Genomic DNA, 20,655 nt, shown 5'->3' with positions numbered 1-20,655 from the left:
GGAGTGTGGCTTGGTTTTCCACACTTGGGATTTAATTGACATTTGATTATGTGTTTACAGTCTCACATAAAAATATTATGTTATTGACACATGTTGGACGGATGCTTTATTCCATGCAGTCGCGCCGTCAGTGGACAGTTTGGAGTGAAGGGATTAAATATAGAGATTTATTTTTATTTCTATTCTAAGGAGATGTTTCTGGAGTTATAACTGAGAAATAACGCAGTTGACTTAAATTATTCTGATTACGTAGATTTAACGCATGATACGGGTCGAAATTAAATTTATGAAGGGCGATGATAAAACATTATCGTTCTTCTCACTCTACAATTCTTCTGTCTGACTTCAGTTCACCACCACACCATCTGTGTCGCCATTTCTCCTTTTCCTCCAAACCATGCGTACGCATGGGTCAGAGTTTGCTTAGGGCTGCGCACATTCTCCCGTCAAGTCGGTTTTTTATAGATCACAACCTTGGCGTGGAAAGTCACGTACGCAAATTTCAGCTCCGTTTTGTGCGTACGCAACGGTTATAAATGAGACCCCTGTTCTTTCCCAAATAATTTACCAAGAATGTGTGGCTAGGTAGATGAGAGAAGTGTATGCGCGAGGTGCACAAGCAACATTATGCATGCGCCCTTAAAATAGCATCTGAACAACGCACCACTGACTTTAAACCAGGTATTTCCTGGTTTATGGCGCATTTGTTATCTGAAACTGCAAAAAAATCACCAGGGAACGTTTGCGCCAGAACACGCCTCCTCCTTTCGCCGAACCGCCCCTTGGGGCGCAAGATCATTCCCTAATTTACAGGCGTGTGGCCGTGGAGGGAAAAGAACGCTCTGCGCCAGTTGCAAACTAGCAACGACACATGCGTCATTGTAGAAAGTCAATTGCGCCGGATGCAAGATAGGGCCCGTTTTGTTTTTAAACATAACGGCTCCGCCATCGGCACACGCGCAGGTAAGAACACACCGCAGCGACAATCACCCAGGTAAATCGTTATGTTTTTAAACATAATGGCTCCGCTGTCGACAAACTTTCACAGGTAACACAAACTGTCTATAGACTGTAGAAATTGCGATAAAAGAAGGGAAGAGACAATTTCTCACCTCAACAAGCAATGGCGGGTCGTTCATTTTGTCATATGAAAAACGTTTAATCCAAACATCGCACATGTCAATAACACAGTATGGTGAACTATGTCTATAGAGTCAAGTCTTTACACTTTGTTGCTCAAACTTAATATTACTCTCTTCCTTGTGCCTCCCCAAATGTCTTGCGATATTGATTTCCCCCCCTCACCCTGCGGACTGTTTTAGTTGTTTTATTTTTCTTATGTTTTGTGTGTAGGCAATATGTGACTGTAGCCTACTGCTGCCTGTCTTGGCCAGGACACTGGAAGAGATGTTTAATCTCAATGATGATGATTATTATTACTAATCAATAGTAGTTGGCTTACATTTTAAAATGTCAATGCACTTTTCAGCCCTGAATAACAGTAAAAGCTATTTAATAATTGATTTGCATGCAAAGTATACTATACTTTCCATTAAACAATTACCCCTGTTACCATAAATTGACAAATTTTATCATGCAATCAAATGCTCACATACTAGCTTCTTTCAGACACACATGTAAGTCCTGATATTCTCCTGATGGGCCGTATGTGGGACCAACATATCCTGACATTTGTACCCTGAAAATCTCCTGAATAATACTACCCCTGCGGTAGTTTTTCCTCCTTAGGAAATGTAAATTACCTTAAATGTGAATGATGAGTAGAAAGTCTGTGGCTTGATGACGGTTCTGCATGTTATTGAGTGGCCCCCTAAATGATAATCAGCCTGTTGCCTTTTGTTTGCTGAATAGTTAAAAATAATGTAAATGTTGGCACAGCTTTTAAGAGTCATTTGTGGTGAACTTAATGTTATACGTTGTACAATTATAAGCAAAATGTTATTATCTTAGGCGCTCAGAAATGTGTTACATTATTGAATGGGGTTTCCACATTATTGCGAAAACTCTAGTTACAATAATTAGCAGCATAATATGAATCATTCTAATGTCATATCCACTGAAGAAGGTAGTTCCTGTGCTGTCTAACGGGATTGGCCGATTTGAGCTTGCATGCTCATTGGTCTCCTGACTATATTTTAACCGACACGAAAGTGGACGGACCCTTTAGGGATGAGAAGGATAGGAGAATCTCTTCCCCTTAACCACTATAACTTGAATGAGCATTGTGGGACTCCAGCAAAGACTGGTATGGTTTCATTGATGAATTTGTTGTAGGCATTTGAAAATGATGATGGATAATATCTCTCTGATAACGGTGTTTAGTCTTTCTGGGTTGAATGAGATTACAAACTATGCAGTGGTTATCTTTTTTTCCACCTTGCTTTGTTATTGCTTGATACTAACCATCAACTGCGCTCTGATTCTCACCATTGTCCTGGACAAAAGCCTGCATGAGCCCATGTATATTCTGTTGTGTTGCCTCTGCATTAACGGGATTTATGGCACCACAGGCTTCTACCCCAAATTCCTCCTGGACCTGTTGTCTTCGTCTCACGTCATCTCCTACAACGGGTGTCTCGTGCAGGCCTTTGTGATGTTTTCGTTTGCATGCAGCGACCTGTCCATTCTCTCCGTCATGTCCTACGATAGATACCTGGCCATCTGTCGACCCCTGCACTACCACCGTTATATGAACAAGCTCAGGTTGTCCCTGCTGGTCTGTTTCTCCTGGTTGATCCCTTTCAGCTTTCACGCCGTCCTCATCACCCTTACCTCCAGGCTCACGCTCTGCAGTGCCCAGATCCAGCGGCTGTACTGTGTGAACTGGGTCATCGTGTTGCTGGCGTGCCCGTCGAACAACACCACACCGAGCAGCATTGTGGTGTATATCACGGTAGTGGTGTACGTTTTCCACGGGCTGCTGATCGTCTGGTCCTACATATACCTGGTGAGGACGTGTCGGGGCTCCATCGAGAACAGGAAGAAGTTTATGCAGACCTGTGTGCCCCATCTCACCTGCATGCTCACCTTCATGTCAACAGTCGTCTTTGATATCATGTACATGCACTTTGGCTCCAAAAACATTGCTCAGTCGCTGAAGAACTTAATTTCCATGGTGTTCATGATTATATCCCCGATCATGAACCCCCTCATATATGGATTCAAACTCACCAAAGTACGCAACAAGATTCTGTTTTATTTACATGCATATAGGAAGTTGTCATAATTGAGGGTTCATGTGTTGACAATGATAATCGTAGCAATACATTTATGCCGCTTTTCCACTGCATGGTACCAGCTCGACACGACTCGACTCAGCTCGCATTTTTTGCGTTTCCACCGCGGTACCATGGTATCTGGTACCTGAAGTGGCTGCTTTTTCTAGTACCTACTCGCTCCAAGCTGAGCCGATGCTAAAAGGTGACGTCGGCAGACGGCCGGCGACTGATTGGCCAGAGAGTGTGACGAAGTCACGAGAGCGACATGGCAACCATGCTGGTAACATCCATAGCAGCGCCGCAGCCAACATGTTCCACTTCTCCAACTTCTTCAACATGCCAGCTAATAATAGTAATGTGATCGATGTCCCCCATTGTTGTTATGTGGGTTCTGTCCATGTGTGGGTTGCGTATGTGTTGTTTGCGTCGCGTACACAAATACGTCACGGCCCTTTCGCGCAGCCGACCCCGCCCACGTCCAGGAGGTACTATTTGCGGTGGAAAAGCACCCGTGTTGCTACCGTGTCGAGTCGTGTCGTGTCGAGTCGTGTCGAGTCGAGCTACATGTGCGGTGGAAAAGCGGCATTAGATTGGTCTATATCTTCTTGTATTTTACACCGTAATTTAAAGTGTAGTATCAATGACTACAAAATGATGAGGTGATACCACAATAATGCAGGAACATATCACAACATACATTTCCTTTGGTTGCATTTTGCTTGTTGCAAAGTAAACCTTCTCCCTGGTTATTTATTCCATGTCTCAATGTCTCTCTAGGCTGCAATCAGTACAACATGTTTGGGACGGACAGACACAAACGTAAACAGAAAAAAATACTATCTAACAACCATACACCAAATTCAAATACATTTTATTGCTTTAAAAGACATCCGAAATACATAGGCTAAAGTGTTCGTGCTTGACTCCTATGGCCAACTGACTCTTCCAATGAGATACATATTTTCTGTTGGTTTTGGCCTTGGTTATTAAAGGAGACATATTATGGCGTTTTCACAACAAGTAAACATAGTATTTGAGTTCCATGTTTTTGAAGCTGTTTGCTGGATATAGCTTTTAGGAAAAAAAAACTCTCCTACGGCTATTCCCCTCTGTTTCAGTCCCTTCAGAATGCGCTGTTTCTGGTGTCTGTAGCTTTGATGCAAATGAGCTGCTGCCCACTGACCAATGAGCTGTCAGACTGAACCACAGCATGGAGGAAAAGGGATTGTTGCCGTTTGTGGACACCTGGAGCTCTATATCTATATAATGTAATATAATAATGATAATATTATGTTTGGGTATTTATCTCATCTCATCTCATCTCATCTTCGTCCGCTTATCCGGGGTCGGGTCGCGGGGGGAGCAGCTCAAGCAGGGGGCCCCAGACATCCCTTTCCCGGGCCACATTGACCATCATTTATATAATATTATATCTAATATCACGGCCAAAAGCTATGTGCGCCTCGGATGATATTATGAATCATAAAGACTGCGTCTGACGTCTCTGGCACTTCCACAACAAGTAAAGACTCCTAGTGGGGAAAAATCTTGGCCATGGTTGAGAATAATTGGTTGAAAGGAACTTTGGCCTTGACTCTCTGAAGTCCATGAACTGTGACATGGAGGAGAAAGGGAATGTACTCCGGGAGCTGAGCTGCCGGACTGCCGCCAAACTCCCTGCGCCGGAGCTGCCAGACTGCCCCCGTCGAAGCCGTTCGGCCGTCCGGCAGTGTACTCGGGAGCATAACTACCGCCGAAGCTTTCCGGCTGCTCCGGCGGGTGTCCTCCGGGAGCTGAAAAGTCCCGCGGGGTAGCTCGGCAGCAGTCCGGCAGCTCAGGATCCCTTGCGACACCCTGAACACGGCGAACACACCCACGGCCGCCACTGATTAAAGTTTAACAAACAATGTTGACTTAAACTCACGCTGACAAATTCTGTCCCACATGTAGCAATTTTTAATAAAAAACATTTGGAAAAATTCGTTGTTAAAAAATATTCATTGATTTCAACAGTTTCCACCAACTTTCTAATGCTAAAAGGGACTACATGCAGGATATTTCAATGCACAAATTGCTTTACTTTATCAATATTTGTACAGGTTGTAATTTTTCCCAAATTGACACCTTTTCCAACTCTGTTGGTTTTGATCAGCCTGTGATCAAGCCTGATCAACGTCTAAGCCTTGATGATGGCAAAAATGTCTGTTCTTTGCTAACTTTTAATTGCAAAATGTCTTTCTGATTATAACTAGCATTAGTTTATGATTGTTATTGTCTCATACCATAGAGCTCGCCCTGCAGTGCTCTGAATGCTCGGCTGGAGCACCACCTGCAGCCAAGCACTTTGTTTTCTGAGGGGTTACATGGTTTGATGTTCAATTGTTCTTTATGAGTGGAAATAAAGGGCCTGGGCCTGGCAGGGTCGACCATCTTGTCGGCTGCTCAGATGTAATCCCCTGATGCAGCCTGGAGCGCCAGTACGCTCACCACACACCAGCTTGAGGTAGAGAGTGAGGGAATTAATGAGTCAGACATGTATATAGGAGGATGATTAGGGGGCCAGATTGAATGAGCCTGGTTGTGCCCGGACGCTGGGGAAACACCTGCTCTTTGCGATATGTGCCCTGAGATCTTTTATGACCTCAGCGAGTCAGGACCTCGGTATTACGACTCCTCCGAAGGACGGCGCCTTCCACAGCACAGTGCCCCCGTCACTACAGTGGGGCATCAGGATTGATGTTAAGGCCAGAGGGAAGAGTGCCACCTATTGGCCACCACCCGACAACACTAAATGCACTTGGTATTCCCAGGCGGTCTCCCATCCATGTACTTACCAAGCCCGACCATGCTTAGCTTCCAAGATCAGACGAGATCAGGGGTGTGCATGGTGGTACGGCCGATTAAGTACCCTAACTGTGTACCCATGACGAGCCTTTCAAGCTTTCACCAGATAACAGAAAATCAATATAATACAATACAACATTTTTCGAATCCACACATATTATAATTTTTTTTATTTGTTTTAAAATCGGTTTTATTAGAGATGAATAGGCGATTTTACCGGTTAAATGGTTGGACTAGCAATGGTTTGACTGCTTGTACGTCAAGGGTTATGACACCTTACTGAAGTTCTTTTACAGTTATTGATTTAAAAAAAAAAAAATATCTGCTATGGACAGTTCATGAAGTGAAACAAAGACCTCCCTGAGCACAGAAAGGTTATGGGAAATGTCCTGGAAAATTATACACAAAACTTTGGGAACGCTAAGCTAAATGTCAAAGGGTTTCAACTACTGTGCACCTCTTGCATTGATTGATTGATTTAAATGTATTTCGAACATGTAAAAGAAAACAGAAAATATCATACAGAAAATAATGATGTTACACAAAATAGAAAGCATATTTAGATACATGAATGATAAATACTTGATAATTGTAACAACATGTTCGAAAAGGAGTGGGAAGAAGTTTACACTTATTTAATCCCGCCCCTTCTCCGTAACTCATTGTAATTGTCATAATAATACTTATTATTAACATTTTCATTTATAATCATTAATATATATATCTATATAATTTTTTTAACGTATCCAAATATATAATTTTCTAAAAATAAAATGTATTACTTATATGTTCATCTCAAATATATACTATAATTTCTTACACATTTCTCAAAAAATAAAAATAAAGAAAATAAAGAAAAAACATTGATGACAATATATATATTATCTCACTATTGATATATTTTAGCAACAAAACTATAATTAAATTCAGAAATTCAAATTCAAAAAATTCAAAAAAACCAAATCATTAAGTTTGAAATATATTTGTGCTCATCCATTTGTTAATGGTGGTCAAATATTCAGAGAAAGAGCTCAAGGCACTGATGTCATTGGATTGCACTGTAATGAGTCATGTTTATCAGTCAAGGTTGATTTTGGGTGCGAAAACACACAACAGAGAGGTTGTAAGCAAAAGGTAACAAAAATGGGTTGATTGAAAAAGGTGAGGGCAAGGTAAGTAAGTAAGTAACATGTATTTATATAGCACTTTTCACAGACAAGGTCACAAAGTGCTTTACAATGTGCATAGAAGATAGAAGCATAGTAGGAAAATCAGAAAAACAAATGCTAGCCTGAACAATTTGACCCTCTTCAATTGACCCTTTAAACATTCCACGACCACAGCAAACCCTAATGCTGGTTGGCAGAGCATTCCAGAGTCTGGGTGCCAAAGCGGCAAAGGCTCTATCCCCACATGTCTTCAGACGGAGGCGTGGAATGGCAAACAGATTTTGATGGATAGACTTGAGAGACCGGGATGGGGTGTGTAGGTGAATTATGTTGGCAAGATAAGCAGGGGGCTGACCATGTAGAGCCCTATAGGTTATGGTGAGGACAGATTTGTTAAGTGAAGAGAAGAGTGAATTGCAATAGTCAATACGGGAGTAAAAGAAGGCATGGATGAGCATCTCTATTTCTGACTGAGAGACTACAGCCCTTAATTTACTTATGTTGCGTAGGTGGAAAAAGCATGATTTAGACAGTGATTTGATGTGAGTGCCAAAAGACAGGGATTTGTCAAAAGTCACCCCAAGGTTTCTTATACTAGGCCGGACCACAGATGACAAAGGCCCAATGCTCTGCTTAATCAGAGGGATAGCACTGTCTGGCGCTATGATTAAGATCTCAGGCTTATTTGGATTTAGCTGCAAGAAGCTTTCAACCATCCAGTTGTTTACGGCGTCTATGCAATCTAGGAGCCTTGCAAGTTTGGATGACTCAATTTGCCTGAAGGTAAAATTAAGCTGGATGTCAAATAAATGTAAAAAAAAGAGTCCCAAAAAAAAAAATTTAAATTCTTCCCTCAATGATTGACCTGTGGGCTGATGGCTACGGTTCCCAGGCCTCTTTCCCAGCCCTCCGACCATAGACCAGTGCCGTGTTCCAATACCCGTACTGTCCGTACTTACTAGCCAAATTTTGAGTAGATAGTACGTTCCAATTCAGATCTGGCGAAAAGAAACATACTTCAAGGACCCGGATGTCGTACTCAAAACGGGCTAATCGTGAAGTGTGGATTGAAGGACACTTTCCGTACTCAACGGCAGCTCAACAGCTTCCTCTGTGATCCCCATAGACTGTAGAGCCTGAATAACTCTTTGTCCACAGCTTTGGCCGTTGCTGAGCGAAGTGGTATAGCTACCGGTTAGCGGGGTGCATAGTCCATCAGGACAAGTTTGAACCGATGTACCCGACTGGATTTAGGGAGGGGTTCCACCACAGCCACAGAGGGTTGCGGTAGGCGGTCTATGGGGCCGTTTTCAGGCAGTGAACACAGTAGTCTTGGACTGCCCGTTTCACACCTGATCAGAAGAACCGAGCCAAGGCCCTCTCATCAGTATTTCCACTGCTAGGTGTGCCCCAAGTTGGGTGTATTCCATGAATAACACTCTGGAGGCATAGGCCCTCTGCACCAGTAACTCCTCCACACATTCCCCTCTCTCTGTTGAATAACCCGATACAGCATTGCATTTTTCACACAGATGTGGATATGTGACCTCACTTACCCATCCTTGTATTTCCCCTTCCATTACTGCTGCATTACGCCAGGCCTGGTCCAGGTTGAGGTCATTGGGTTTGGCAGTGGAGAAACGCCCTTTGCTGGGACGACCCACCCCAATTGCCTCTGGGAATTGGGAGAACAGTTCACTGGAGCTAGCGCCCAAGTCAATGGCCGTTGCTGTGTTTGTATGACTCTTATCAGGTGGTTCTTCCTCTACAGGGGACTCGGAGCACGAGTCCCCGTCTCCGAGACCTGAGGCATACCGGGGTGGAGTGGGAGAGGCTTCTGCACAGTCTTTCTCCTCCTGTGGCACTCCAGGTTCTGACCTTCCGGGCTCCCATTTCCCATCCAAATAGTGGGCAATCTGGGCAGCTTACTGTTTAGCATCTGGGGGTAATGCTCAAATGCAATTATCCATCACCAGTCTGTCGATGATGGGATCATATTTCCATGCATGGAATTTTTGAGCCCTAGCCGGGAAGCTTTTTCCATAGTGGGCAAGGATGGCAGATTTGAGGGTGACATAATTCCACTGCCGTCAGATCTCGAGACACCGTCTGGGATTTTCCACTCAAAAACGGGACCCGGATCTCTTTGGCGCATAAACAGACACCAACAAACTAGTTGAGTGCAAAAGTAACAAAGGGGGTTTATTCAAAAGGGTGGGGGCAAGGGAGAGGGGGCAAGGGAGAGTGGGAAAGTCCAACGTAAATTCTTCCACGTCCAGGGTAGGTTTACTCTGAGGCCTTCAGGGGTAGACTGAAGGCTGGGTGGATAATAATAGATACAGGGGTGAGACACAGAGAGCACACCAATTAAGTTTCTCTCTTCTCTTCTAATCCTTCCTTGAGGAGGGAGGTTCTTTTCCTTTTGTAGCTGGCCAACCCTCTTCTGGCCTCATGGCCAGCTGCTGTTTCCCATTTCTCATGCAGCAGGTATGCTGGATGATACTGATTGTCCACGACTTCTCCAAGCACTTGCCTTTTGGGGAAGAATGTCCTTAGTACTATTCCCCTTTTCCCCTTGCAGAGGGATTTTGGCATCTAGGGCTCCGTTTACATGAGGACGCTTGCGGGTAAAAACGACAAAATATTTTATCGGAAGTGCCTTCGTTTAGACGGTGACAGCGTTTTTGTGGCTTAAAAACGCAAAACTCTGCTCAGATCTGCTCACGTCGCGTACGCATTTAGGTCACATTCATGCGCCAGTACAGGGAAATAAACAAACATGTTGGATTATTTCCATGCGTAGGACCGTCAAGCTGCTCTGGCAGCTCAAATAAACTTAGAGGAGTCTTTCCACGAAATGTACAGGATATGAAGTATTATAGTATATATAGTATTACTGAACAGAGAAGGATCTGTAATTATGTTTTGGTTTTCGTGGCGCAGATAAGAGAAGAAGGAAGATTCTATGCATGCGCTCAGACATGGCGGTGTTGTGTGATAGTGTATCACAGCACCACCTAGCCGCCTGGCATGCATACCCAATCGAATTCCACACACTTTTGCGTCACCGTATGCATGCAGATTTCCTACCGAAAACACTTGTCTAAATGCAGAATAAAAAGTGAAGACGCGACGCCACCTTTGCGTCTTCTGTTCAGACCGTCATCATGTAAACGTAGCCTAGGTCCTCCACACTAGGGTTAGCAGCATGTGTTCTCTATGTCATCTATGTACCGAACCAGTTGGGTACAGGAATAAAGCTTTTGTGGTCCACTGAATATTTCCACAGAAATATAAGATACTTAAAACAGAAACCTTATTGTCAAATTACTTGATTGGCAAATCATTATTTTTTTGAGTGATCCAAGTTCTACAGGGTCAGTGTCGCTGCCCCTTATGATGCAGCGACAGCTGTCCTGCCTAGGCCGGCATCCTGCTCTCAATGAGGTGGGGCAGGATTCTCCGTGACTTCGTTCCATAGTCATCAAGTAAAGCAATGCCTCTGGCAGTCAGTAGGAATGAAAGAGAACAAGTTTTATGAATGACTGATGATTTGGATGACTGCCAGAGTTCTCTGTCAATCTGGGTGAGAGGATTCTGAAGGGACAAACTTATATAACCCTACGTCATCCAGGGTCACAATGTGAATACATTGGTATATACACTTGACCTTCGAGAGAGGGATACATCCAGTTCTAAACCACTGCCTATGGCGGTCATCCGGAATTCATAGAACCGTAGTTGCATGCGTAACTCTCGTTCTGTCTGCCGAAAGCCTCCTGTCAATGAGATTCAACCCTAGTATCAACGTTTCTTTAATAAGTCTATGAAACACAAAAGTTGTTTGAGTGTATTTGAAAATATTTAAAAGACATACATGATTATCATTGTCAAGCATAATATGATTAATTCTAATTCTGATTCTTAATTCTAATGTAACATCCACTGAAGAAGGTAGTTCCTGTAATGCTGAATTTTGCCTGTATGCTCATTGGTTGCATCGACTGTCTTCTGACTATATTTTAACAGACACAAAAGAGGAGGAACCCTTCAGGGATAAGGAGTACAGGAGATCCCTCCCTCTCTAACCACTATAACCCTGATGTGCATTGTGTGACAACAACAGAGAGTAGTATAGTTTCATTGATGAATATGTTCTAGACATATGAACATGATCATGGATAATATCTCTATGATAACAGTGTTGAGTCTTTCTGGGTTGAATGAGATCACAAACTACAGAGTGGTTCTCTTTACCTCCACCTTGCTTTATTATTGCTTGATACTAACCATGAACTGCGCTCTGATTCTCACCATTGTCCTGGACAAAAGCCTTCATGAGCCCATGTACATTCTGTTGTGTTCCCTCTGCATTAACGGGATTTACGGCACAACAGGCTTCTACCCCAAATTCCTCCTGGACCTGCTGTCTTCGTCTCATCATGTCATCTCCTACAACGGGTGTCTCGTGCAGGCCTTTGTGATGTTTTCGTTTGCCTGCAGCGACCTGTCCATTCTCTCCGTCATGGCCTACGATAGATACCTGGCCATCTGTCGACCCCTCCGCTACCACAGTGTCATGAACAAGCACAGGTTATCCCTGCTGGTCTGCTTCTCCTGGTTGACCCCCTTCAGCATTCAAGCTGTCCTCATCACCCTTACGTCCAGGCTCACGCTGTGCAGCGACAAGATCCAGCGGCTGTACTGCGTGAACTGGGTCATCGTGTTGCTGGCGTGCCCGTCAAACAACACCACAGTGCACAGCATCTTGGCGTACCTCACCATACTGGTGTACTTCTTACACGGGCTGGTGATCATCTGGTCCTACATTTACCTGGTGAGGACGTGTCGGGGCTCCATCGAGAACAGGAAGAAGTTCATGCAGACCTGTGTGCCCCATCTCACCTGTCTTCTCACCTTTATGTCCAGCATCGTCTTTGATACCATGTACATGCGCTTCGGTTCCAAAAACATCTCACCGTCGCTGCAGAACTTCATCGCCATAGAGTTTCTGATCATTCCCCCGATCATGAACCCCCTCATGTATGGATTCAAATTGACCAAAGTACGCAACAAGATTCTGTATTATTTAAATGTTAAGATCAAGTAGTAGTAGTCACAAAATAGTGTGTGGACAAGAGTTCATCTGTGGACAATAATCATCTTAGAAATACATTTAGATTGGTTGATATCTTCTTGTATTCTATAGTGTAATATAAATTATGGTATAGATTATGGAATATATATAACATTCAGTATTTACCAGTGTATGTTGTTTATGTATAAAAAATAGATATACTTTTTAAACATCCATAATCCAAAGGTATCAATGTGGCAAATAGTCATTATTTTATTTTATTCAGTTATTAATAATCATATATTCATGTGCTATTTTTATCCAATTAATTATTAACCCTTTAACAAAGCTGTTGGAAATTCGACAAATTGCTTATAGGATTATCTCAAAATGTTAATATAACATTTTAAATGATATCCATACAATTTGTATTCATTATTTGTCATTATTTACATGCTTTTAATGTGCTTTTAAATAACAGAACTTATTCATAACCTGTGTCCGCTTTTGTCCCTCGTCTAATTTGAAGTTTATCAGTCGGCTATATCAGGTGTAAAGGGCTGAAACAGATGTGTGGTCATATGTCTCCTTCTAGTGTACATTTCTGTTATTACGCTCTAACTATCGCACAAGGCCACAGCTGAACTTTTGCTCGCCCTTTTCAATCGGAGAATAACGTGCCTACAACTACAACTGATTTGTCTTACTACAACCTCAAGAAAAATATTGTTAAATCATATTGAGGTTGTGTGTCTCTGTGTGTGTGTGTGTGTGTGTGTGTGTGTGTGTGTGTGTGTGTGTGTGTGTGTGTGTGTGTGTGTGTGTGTGTGTGTGCGTGTGTTTGTGTGTGTGTGTACAGAGTCGTATGAGTACCGCATATCAGTTAGACTGTAACTCTGTTTTGTGAGTGCACTACATGATCAATGTACTCTATTCAACATCTCACACACAGCCAGGGAACAGCAGTTATAAGGGTTTATGGTGCATGTCTTCTGTCTTACAGTAACTTAAATAAATGCTGCATTCTGGACTGGGTGTCAGAGATACACTTTTAGGTCAAGCCACGAAACACTAAGCTTATGCATTCAGTTTAAAGGCACCCAGTGCAACTTTCGAGGCTTAAAAATAAACATTCAATTTCTAGTCTTTTTTACACGTAGTAAGTTTCAATAACTCCATACCATTACATACCGACATTTAAGCAGCAAAGATGAGACGTCGTTGTGTGGTGAGAACTGATACAAAATCGATAACAACAACAATGCCGCCATTTTCTTTATTTTTTGTAACCTACAATAAATTAAGCAGGCTTCCAGTCAATGGAAAAATGGCTTCTCCCCACCAATAATTTACTAAGTCTTATTTACTAAGACCATTTGTCTTAGTAAATAAGAAAAATGGTCTTATTTGCTAATGGTGTTCATGTCAACTAATGTATTAATGTCTACGTTTTTTAATTGGGTTAACCCCTTGACCCTTCTCAACTAATACACCTCCCCTAACCCATTTGCTATTGCTACACAATAATTGTCATTACTGTATTAGTTATTGGTTAATAAAAGTACCCTTATTTTAGTGTTACCACTGAATGTATATCAAATACCGACCTTAAATTTAGAAAATAACAGGTTATGCCTTGTTACTACTTGTCTCTGGTTCAAACAAATTTTTGGCTTATTAGACACACGCACACACCACGCATAATGTACGTTTATTGTATGCATCACTTCATAAAGTATCACTGGATAATTTAACCACAAGAACAATTCGACTGAAACGTTTGATTGGATGTCCTTTAAATATAATTTAAAAGGATACTAAAGAAATAATGCAAATGAAGGAACGAATAGCGAGACTACTTCCGGAGCCAGGCAGGCAACCAAAGCGAGGGCGGGCATAGGGCGGGTACCTAGTGGGTTCCTGGGCCAATGAGGAGCACGCGGTTTCCTTCTACGTTCCGCGCTCACGGCGCGCAACAACGCGAGAGCATGTGTGGCCAGTAGAGCTCACTCAGACTGTGCACTGCAGTACATGCGACTTATCAACCGCCGCTGTGTTTTCAACCCTTGCCAGCGTCACAGAACGAGAAACCTTCACACACTGATGTACAGCTTGGAGAGGATTTCTCAGATCTAGGGGACCTTGGCTCTGCAATCATCCTCAAGCGGTGAGTCGTTTGTTTAGGTATTTGTTTTTAGTGCGGCGGACGACAAAAAAAAAAAAAACATGGGGATAATTTGCTTGGGTTCCGGGTGTCTTTTATGTAATGGTAAACCAGGAGAACCTTGCAGAAATTATCAAATTGTCACGAATGCCGCCTGGAGAATAATAAATGTTTTGTAGTCCTTTTCTATGTTATTCTAAATTATCCGTCCGGGCACCAGCATGTCCAGGCTATTGGATTCATGGCTGTCACCTTCTCCGTTGGACTCACTGGTGCGGTGATCTTGCAGTGAAGGACCGAATCGTTCAAAGCGCAGTTTATTCAGCCCTGTTGTCAGTCTAAACAAATATTATCTATGCCAGTAGATTGATATTCTGGTTTGTTTGATACACGGATCTGAAGACGGATGTTTATAATCGGCTCGTTGTTCATACACGTGTTATTGCCGTACAACGCAACGCATGTCTTCATTTTAACAGCTATCATTTCACGACAGATCGCTCAATACTTGCTTCAAACCCCCTGTTACTGCAGTTTTCCTGCTGCTTGCTTGCTGGGCCACCTACCAAAACCGGTCTCTTATTTCTGAAGGTTTTCTTGCATTTGTTCCCAACAATGCAAAGATATTTAGACCTATTGAGCAATCTGTTTTTGTCTTTACCCTTTAATACAATGCAGTGTATTGCAATACTGTATTTCATAGAAACCTATAGAGGTTGCACTTGAATGACAATAATTGTGTTGGTGCAAATGGATTTCCCCAAAGTAACTTCCATTTCGGCTGATGACTACCTTCTAAAAGTAGTTAATGAAAGAGCCACCGCACGTTGTCCATCAAGTGATATTAAATCGTTGATTAATGGCTATACAATAGTTGTGTTTTCTTTTAGAACTTGAAATGACGGTGAGGGGCCTAGGTGGCCAGGACCCAAGTGCTGATGGGAATGGAGATGCTGCATGTTCCTTATATCCCAGTTCCATTTTAAACGATCTGACTCATGTTTGAGCCGAAAGGCCTACTCCACCAAGTCCTAGATATTTCATAAGACCACTGCTGCAAGTTGCTGAGGTGACAGCTTATAGAGGGGAGAGGCGAGACGGAGGACGCCATGATAGCACATGCACCCTTCGGGAGCCCAGTCTAGTGCTCATAAGTAACATAAGTAACCTTCACCTGCGTTGTGTCTGTGGAGAGAAGAATGAAGCCGATGGTCGACTCAACTTTATAGCATTCTTTTCACAGCCTTAGTGGGAGCGACGTGCAGCAGTAGCTCTGGACGCTGTAGCGGTATAGCTCGTACTTCTGATGTGGATGCTACTCTGCTTCATGAATTACTGCAGGCTGACAGGGAAACAGTGCCCTCTGTTAACCCTGTCACTGCTTTTCTGGAAAGCTGTAGTCGTGGCCATCACCTTCACACCAGGTGCAAGGATGCACGGGCCAAGGAGGGATCCCCACACTGGGGAGAAGCAGTCCTCCTCTTCTGGATCAATTCAAGGCCATATCACGTTTGTTGTCGTTCCGCCGGTCAGGTCGTTCCAGTAAAGACCCATTCCATGATGTGTAGAGTGTCTACAGATACCCGCCTCGAAATACATGATAAAGAAAATAAAACGTCCCTGTTCAACCAGTGAGATCGTCTGCCATCAGGCTTTAGCTGTTCATCTTAAATCCGATTTGTGAGACTAGAATTGTCAGCCAAGCTAAAACGATCAGAGGAAATTCGGACTTCAGGGAAGTAACTTCTTTGAGGCCTCTCATTGATTTGGATAAGGGGCGAAACATCATTTATTACCTCTCAGATAAGTTTCTTTCTGAGAGTGTTCCTCATCGAACACATCTTCATTGTGTGCTGAGTACTATTTCTGCCAAATTTAAGCAGAATTAACCAAAAATTCAACTCACACAGGACATCAGTTAGTCAGGTAAAGTCATGTAAAAAAGTCGGCTTTCCTAAACCCATGCTTTATGTAGCAGGTCCCTGGACAGGGGCTGGCTGTTGGAAGCTCTAATCTGTGTGTTTAGGCTACCTAGGTGTTTCTCTGACATCAGCTTTGCAGGGAATATCTGTTGTTTTGGCAGCGTCGAAAAACCAGCAAGCGACCTGCCTTTGAACGGGGTCAGAGAGCTCCCTGGAGCTAAACACAGCACCTGCTACCCTGGAGCGTAGCCGCATTGTGTGCTAGCAGAACACTGGATTGAGCTACCTCACTCCATAGGCCTTGGAGATAACCCAAAAAATGACCAGAACTGATCTTTCCAACACAGCTTTTACATCATACAGCATCTTGCTTCTCTATATATTTGAAAAGGAAAAAAGATAAGCCAGTGGAAAGAGACTTTTTTTCAACAAAAGGCCAAATGTTGTCTTTGTATGATCGGAAATCTTTAAGCGATTTTCCCTGTAATAAATGATTGGCTAACAATATGATTAGGTCACCATATGATAATTCATTGGCATGACATTGGGGTTAGGTCACCAAATCCACTAGCTGACTAGCTGAGCCACTACAGCCAGTGTGTGTGTGTGTGTGTGTCTTGTGGGACTCATGTGCCCTTGGCATGGGGGGACAGGAATTCTGAACAATTCTTCTGAGGTCTATTATTTATCTTCTCCCATTCATATTGAAGTCTGTGGATCAAGCGTGGCATTTTCAAAGTCAATACATCTTTTGATATCTTTCTCTTTGTTTATTCCTTGCTTTCACAGTTTTCTTTTCCAAAATCACCTTGAATCATCGGTGCTCTCCGTCTCACTGTTCAAAAGGGGGATTAAAGTCGACGATGAAGTGCACACACATTCATGAATCATGTTCCACGTTCATTGTCTTAACCAATGTATTGTAAAGGCAAACACACATATGCACACCATTCAATGTGTTTGTGAACGAACATGACCTCAGCCAAACCCGTGGGCGTCCTTGAGCAAGATGTCTTAACTCCTTTCCTTTCCCTAAAGACAAGGACAAAAAAGGTTATACTCCAAGTCACTTTCGATGAAGGCATCGGCTAAATTGTAGTTAAACATGGCCAATGTCTACGCCAAATAGGGACAGCACACAAGTTGTGTGGGCTTTACAAAACCTGACCAGTCTGTTTGTCCGTAGTGGCGGCCATCTCTAGCGGGAGTTACTATGCAGATGCATTCGACCCTCAGCCAGGGGGCGGAGGGAATCTTATGCTGCGCTGCACAGATTTAACAATATAACGTTGCAGGGCACAAACCAGGGCTTGTTTAGAGAGAGAGAGAGAGAGAGAGAGAGAGAGAGGGAGGGAGAGCGAGAGAGGCCGAGGGATAGGCAGTGTGTCAGCCCCTTCTAACTGTATCTGCAGCATCCATTACTTTGATGTTCAATAGGTCTTGGGTAAACATGATACGCTGGGTTCGTAGCTGGGCGTGCCGTTTTGATCATGATGCATTGAATGTGAGGAGACACCTGTGGTGGTGGTGGTGGTGGTGCTCGGGGGTATTAGTCACACGGGAACCATGGAGCTGCCCTGCGTCTGCTTGACCTAACATGGTGAGAACAATGGTTTATTCTCCATTGTGGTCCCTGCCGCTGTGTCGCCGGTTTTGTCTCCAAAGCCTTTCTCCGAGTAGAGCAATTAGCGCCACCGCCACTGCTGCTCCTCCCGACTGCATTCTACACCCTTAAACATTCTCGCTCTCTTGCTTGCATTTAGATAGCGAGGCCGGAGGACAAAACAAATCGTACTTCTCTTACCAGTCCTTCAGTGTTGGGAATGGAGCCATAGACGGAGCCCACATAAACCATAATGATATTCCATACATCCTGGACTCTGTTTCTTTAGAGCAGGCTCACAAGTTTCATTCCTTAAATGGCGCAGTGGTAGGGGCAGGATGCATGCCGCAGCTGCTGGGTTATTTATTTAATTATCTTAATTAAGTTACGTTGTGTGGCGGGCAGGGAATTCATTCCACCCGAGTAATGGGCCATCCTGGCACAGGTACCACAGCGCATTAAGAGTAGCTAGCGTGGCATAGAGCGCACGCACCGGGGCGCTCAACTTCCGTTTGGCCTCCAATTTGTCAGTGAGTAAAATATTTAACATAAACAGTGTTACTGGCAGGTTTGCCTTGCTGCAGCTTAAGATGCCTATCAGACGCCTTTTAGGAATAGTGTTACCGCACGGTAATCAAACCTTCCGTTTATAGCCACACCTCTGCGTTCAAGTAGACTTTTAATAGCAGTATCATTGAATATCAAGGCGCTTTAGAAGAGGTGAGGTGCACGAAAGTAGAGGCTCGGCCTCTACTGTGTCTGTGGTCTAACTAAAGAAATGGTTTGGATAAGCCTAGCTTCCTTAGGGCTACGGTTTCTGTAGCCTAGGGTATGAAGTGCGAGAGGTTGTGTAGAGTTTCTAGCGCCATCGGTTTTGTCACTGAGTGTCTTGAGTGCAAGGTGTGTTGTGTAGCCTAGTGGCCCTAGTGCTAGGGCTTGTGTAGCTGCTCTAGTGCTAGAGTTGTCTATACTAGCCCCACTAATACTAGGGGTTGTGTAGCGTCACTAGTGCTAGGAGTTCTGTATTTTGCATAAGGTTGTATAGCCTAGCGTATCTAGTTCCAGGGGTTGCGTAGCCTAGTATATATATAGCACTACTGGTTAGCCTAGCCTACCATTCCTAGTGCTAGAGTTTAACCAAGCCCCTCTACTAGCACTAGGGAATGTGTAGCCTAGCTAATCTAATGCTAGTGTTCAGCCTAGCATCTAGCCTTAGTGGTTGGTCTAGCCTCTCTAGTGCGAGGGGTTGTGTGTGTAGCCTTGCGTATCGAGCGATAGGGGTTGCTTGGGGCAGAATTTATCACAGCAGCACGCTATAGGAGGAGATAATCAAAGCGATTCCCGGCGTGCGTGACTGAGACATCAGGCTGCCCCTCCCCCTCCTTCAGAGAGGGGCGACATCGCTTCCGACCCGTTGCCCTCCCGGTCGCCAAAACGTCCCGAGCTCTGGTTGAAGTCAGCATTCACGCCGGCAGGGTCACAGGTCCGCTTGCGTAATGCCTTGCTCTTCTATTTTGAGCAAGGGAACTCAGCCTTGAGGGTGGTGGTGAGAACGGTGATCTTTCTACTGTGCAAACGTCAGGCTGTGTTGGATGTGGTGTTGTGTAATGGCAGTGAGTGGACAGGGAGGGTAGAGAGGGAAAGAGAAAGGGATGAGGGAGAGAGAGAACTAATTTTGCGTTTTTGTCATCTGTTCATTTTTCAAATGTTTTTTCTCTTGGAAGAGAGTTATAGGAGAAAATGACTCTCATACATGCCAGATGAGGTTAGCATCATATTCCTCACACTGACAATATGGTCAGCGCCTTGGACACACACTCACAGGGGTGCTGATATGGAAACAAGGATGAATATTTTTGACACAAACCTCAATATTGTTGGTAAGTGATGATGACTGACCATTGTTGTTTTTTAGGTAATGTTTTATAATAACAGCTAAAACTGTCTGGTAAATAAATCCCATCACTTGATTGTAATGCAGCCTTCAAACTAGGAAATGACGGCACATATGCCATGTAACGATATTACCTAAAATGTAATACAACATATCTAGTCCCATATTGCAATATTACGATATCCAAAATGTAAGACAATGGCTACTCTCATATCACAATATCAATACAATATGATATAGTACCCAGCCAAAAAGTCTCAAACACTCACACATACTCACTCACTGACTCATTAACCTAGACCCAAACACGTGCACACTCGCAATACCAAGAAAGCATCCAAAATACTGTTTTGAAGTGATCAAATCGAATATTTATCATTGATCCCAAGAGGGGAATTTGTGATTGGCTCCAGTGTGGCTGCCAGTGAAACTTGGACACATAACAATAATCCAGGGGGTGGGCCCAGGGTGCGCCCAGGGTGGGGCCAGGGTGAGCCCAGGGGTGGCCGAGGGTGGGCCCAGAGACCAACTGGGTTGGTGAGGTGATGCGTGACTCCTGGTCTCTCCCGGTGCGGACGTCTGTGGTTCATTGTTTGCTCTCAGAGCTCCGCTGTGTAGAAGCGTGTTGCAGATGCCTATTTCAAGACGTGTTATTTATCTGATCTCACACCTTGCAGGGAGCGAGGGAAACATTCAGGGAATCGCTGGACTGGTGCGATTTGCATGAGATGTTTCCGTATCCA

General features: G+C 43.7%; 2 protein-coding genes and 1 pseudogene across 2 annotated transcripts; 2 read left to right on the top strand and 1 right to left on the bottom strand.

Moving 5' to 3' along the window:
- The first annotated feature begins 1,257 nt into the window (after positions 1-1,257).
- Positions 1,258-3,260, top strand: LOC132448846 (olfactory receptor 4M1-like). Its single transcript, XM_060040393.1, has one exon. The coding sequence runs from the start codon at positions 2,306-2,308 to the stop codon at positions 3,245-3,247; it is 942 nt and encodes a 313-aa protein (XP_059896376.1). The 5' UTR covers positions 1,258-2,305; the 3' UTR covers positions 3,248-3,260.
- Positions 3,261-6,025: 2,765 nt separating this feature from the next.
- LOC132449246 (5S ribosomal RNA) lies at positions 6,026-6,143 on the bottom strand (annotated as a pseudogene).
- A 5,225-nt stretch (positions 6,144-11,368) lies between these two features.
- On the top strand, positions 11,369-12,362 carry LOC132449034 (olfactory receptor 2K2-like). Its single transcript, XM_060040615.1, has one exon. The coding sequence runs from the start codon at positions 11,418-11,420 to the stop codon at positions 12,360-12,362; it is 945 nt and encodes a 314-aa protein (XP_059896598.1). The 5' UTR covers positions 11,369-11,417.
- The last annotated feature ends 8,293 nt before the right edge of the window (positions 12,363-20,655 follow it).

The sequence above is a fragment of the Gadus macrocephalus genome, chromosome 20 (genome assembly GCF_031168955.1).
Source record: "Gadus macrocephalus chromosome 20, ASM3116895v1".
Taxonomy (NCBI): Eukaryota; Metazoa; Chordata; class Actinopteri; order Gadiformes; family Gadidae; genus Gadus; species Gadus macrocephalus.
The sequence above is the reverse complement of the archived record's forward strand: the minus strand, read 5'-3'. Positions and strand labels throughout refer to the sequence as shown.

Excerpts from the sequence above, each read along its gene's own strand:
- LOC132448846 (XM_060040393.1), top strand. The coding sequence starts at position 2,306 with ATGATGATGGATAATATCTCTCTGATAACGGTGTTTAGTCTTTCTGGG.
- LOC132449034 (XM_060040615.1), top strand. The coding sequence starts at position 11,418 with ATGAACATGATCATGGATAATATCTCTATGATAACAGTGTTGAGTCTT.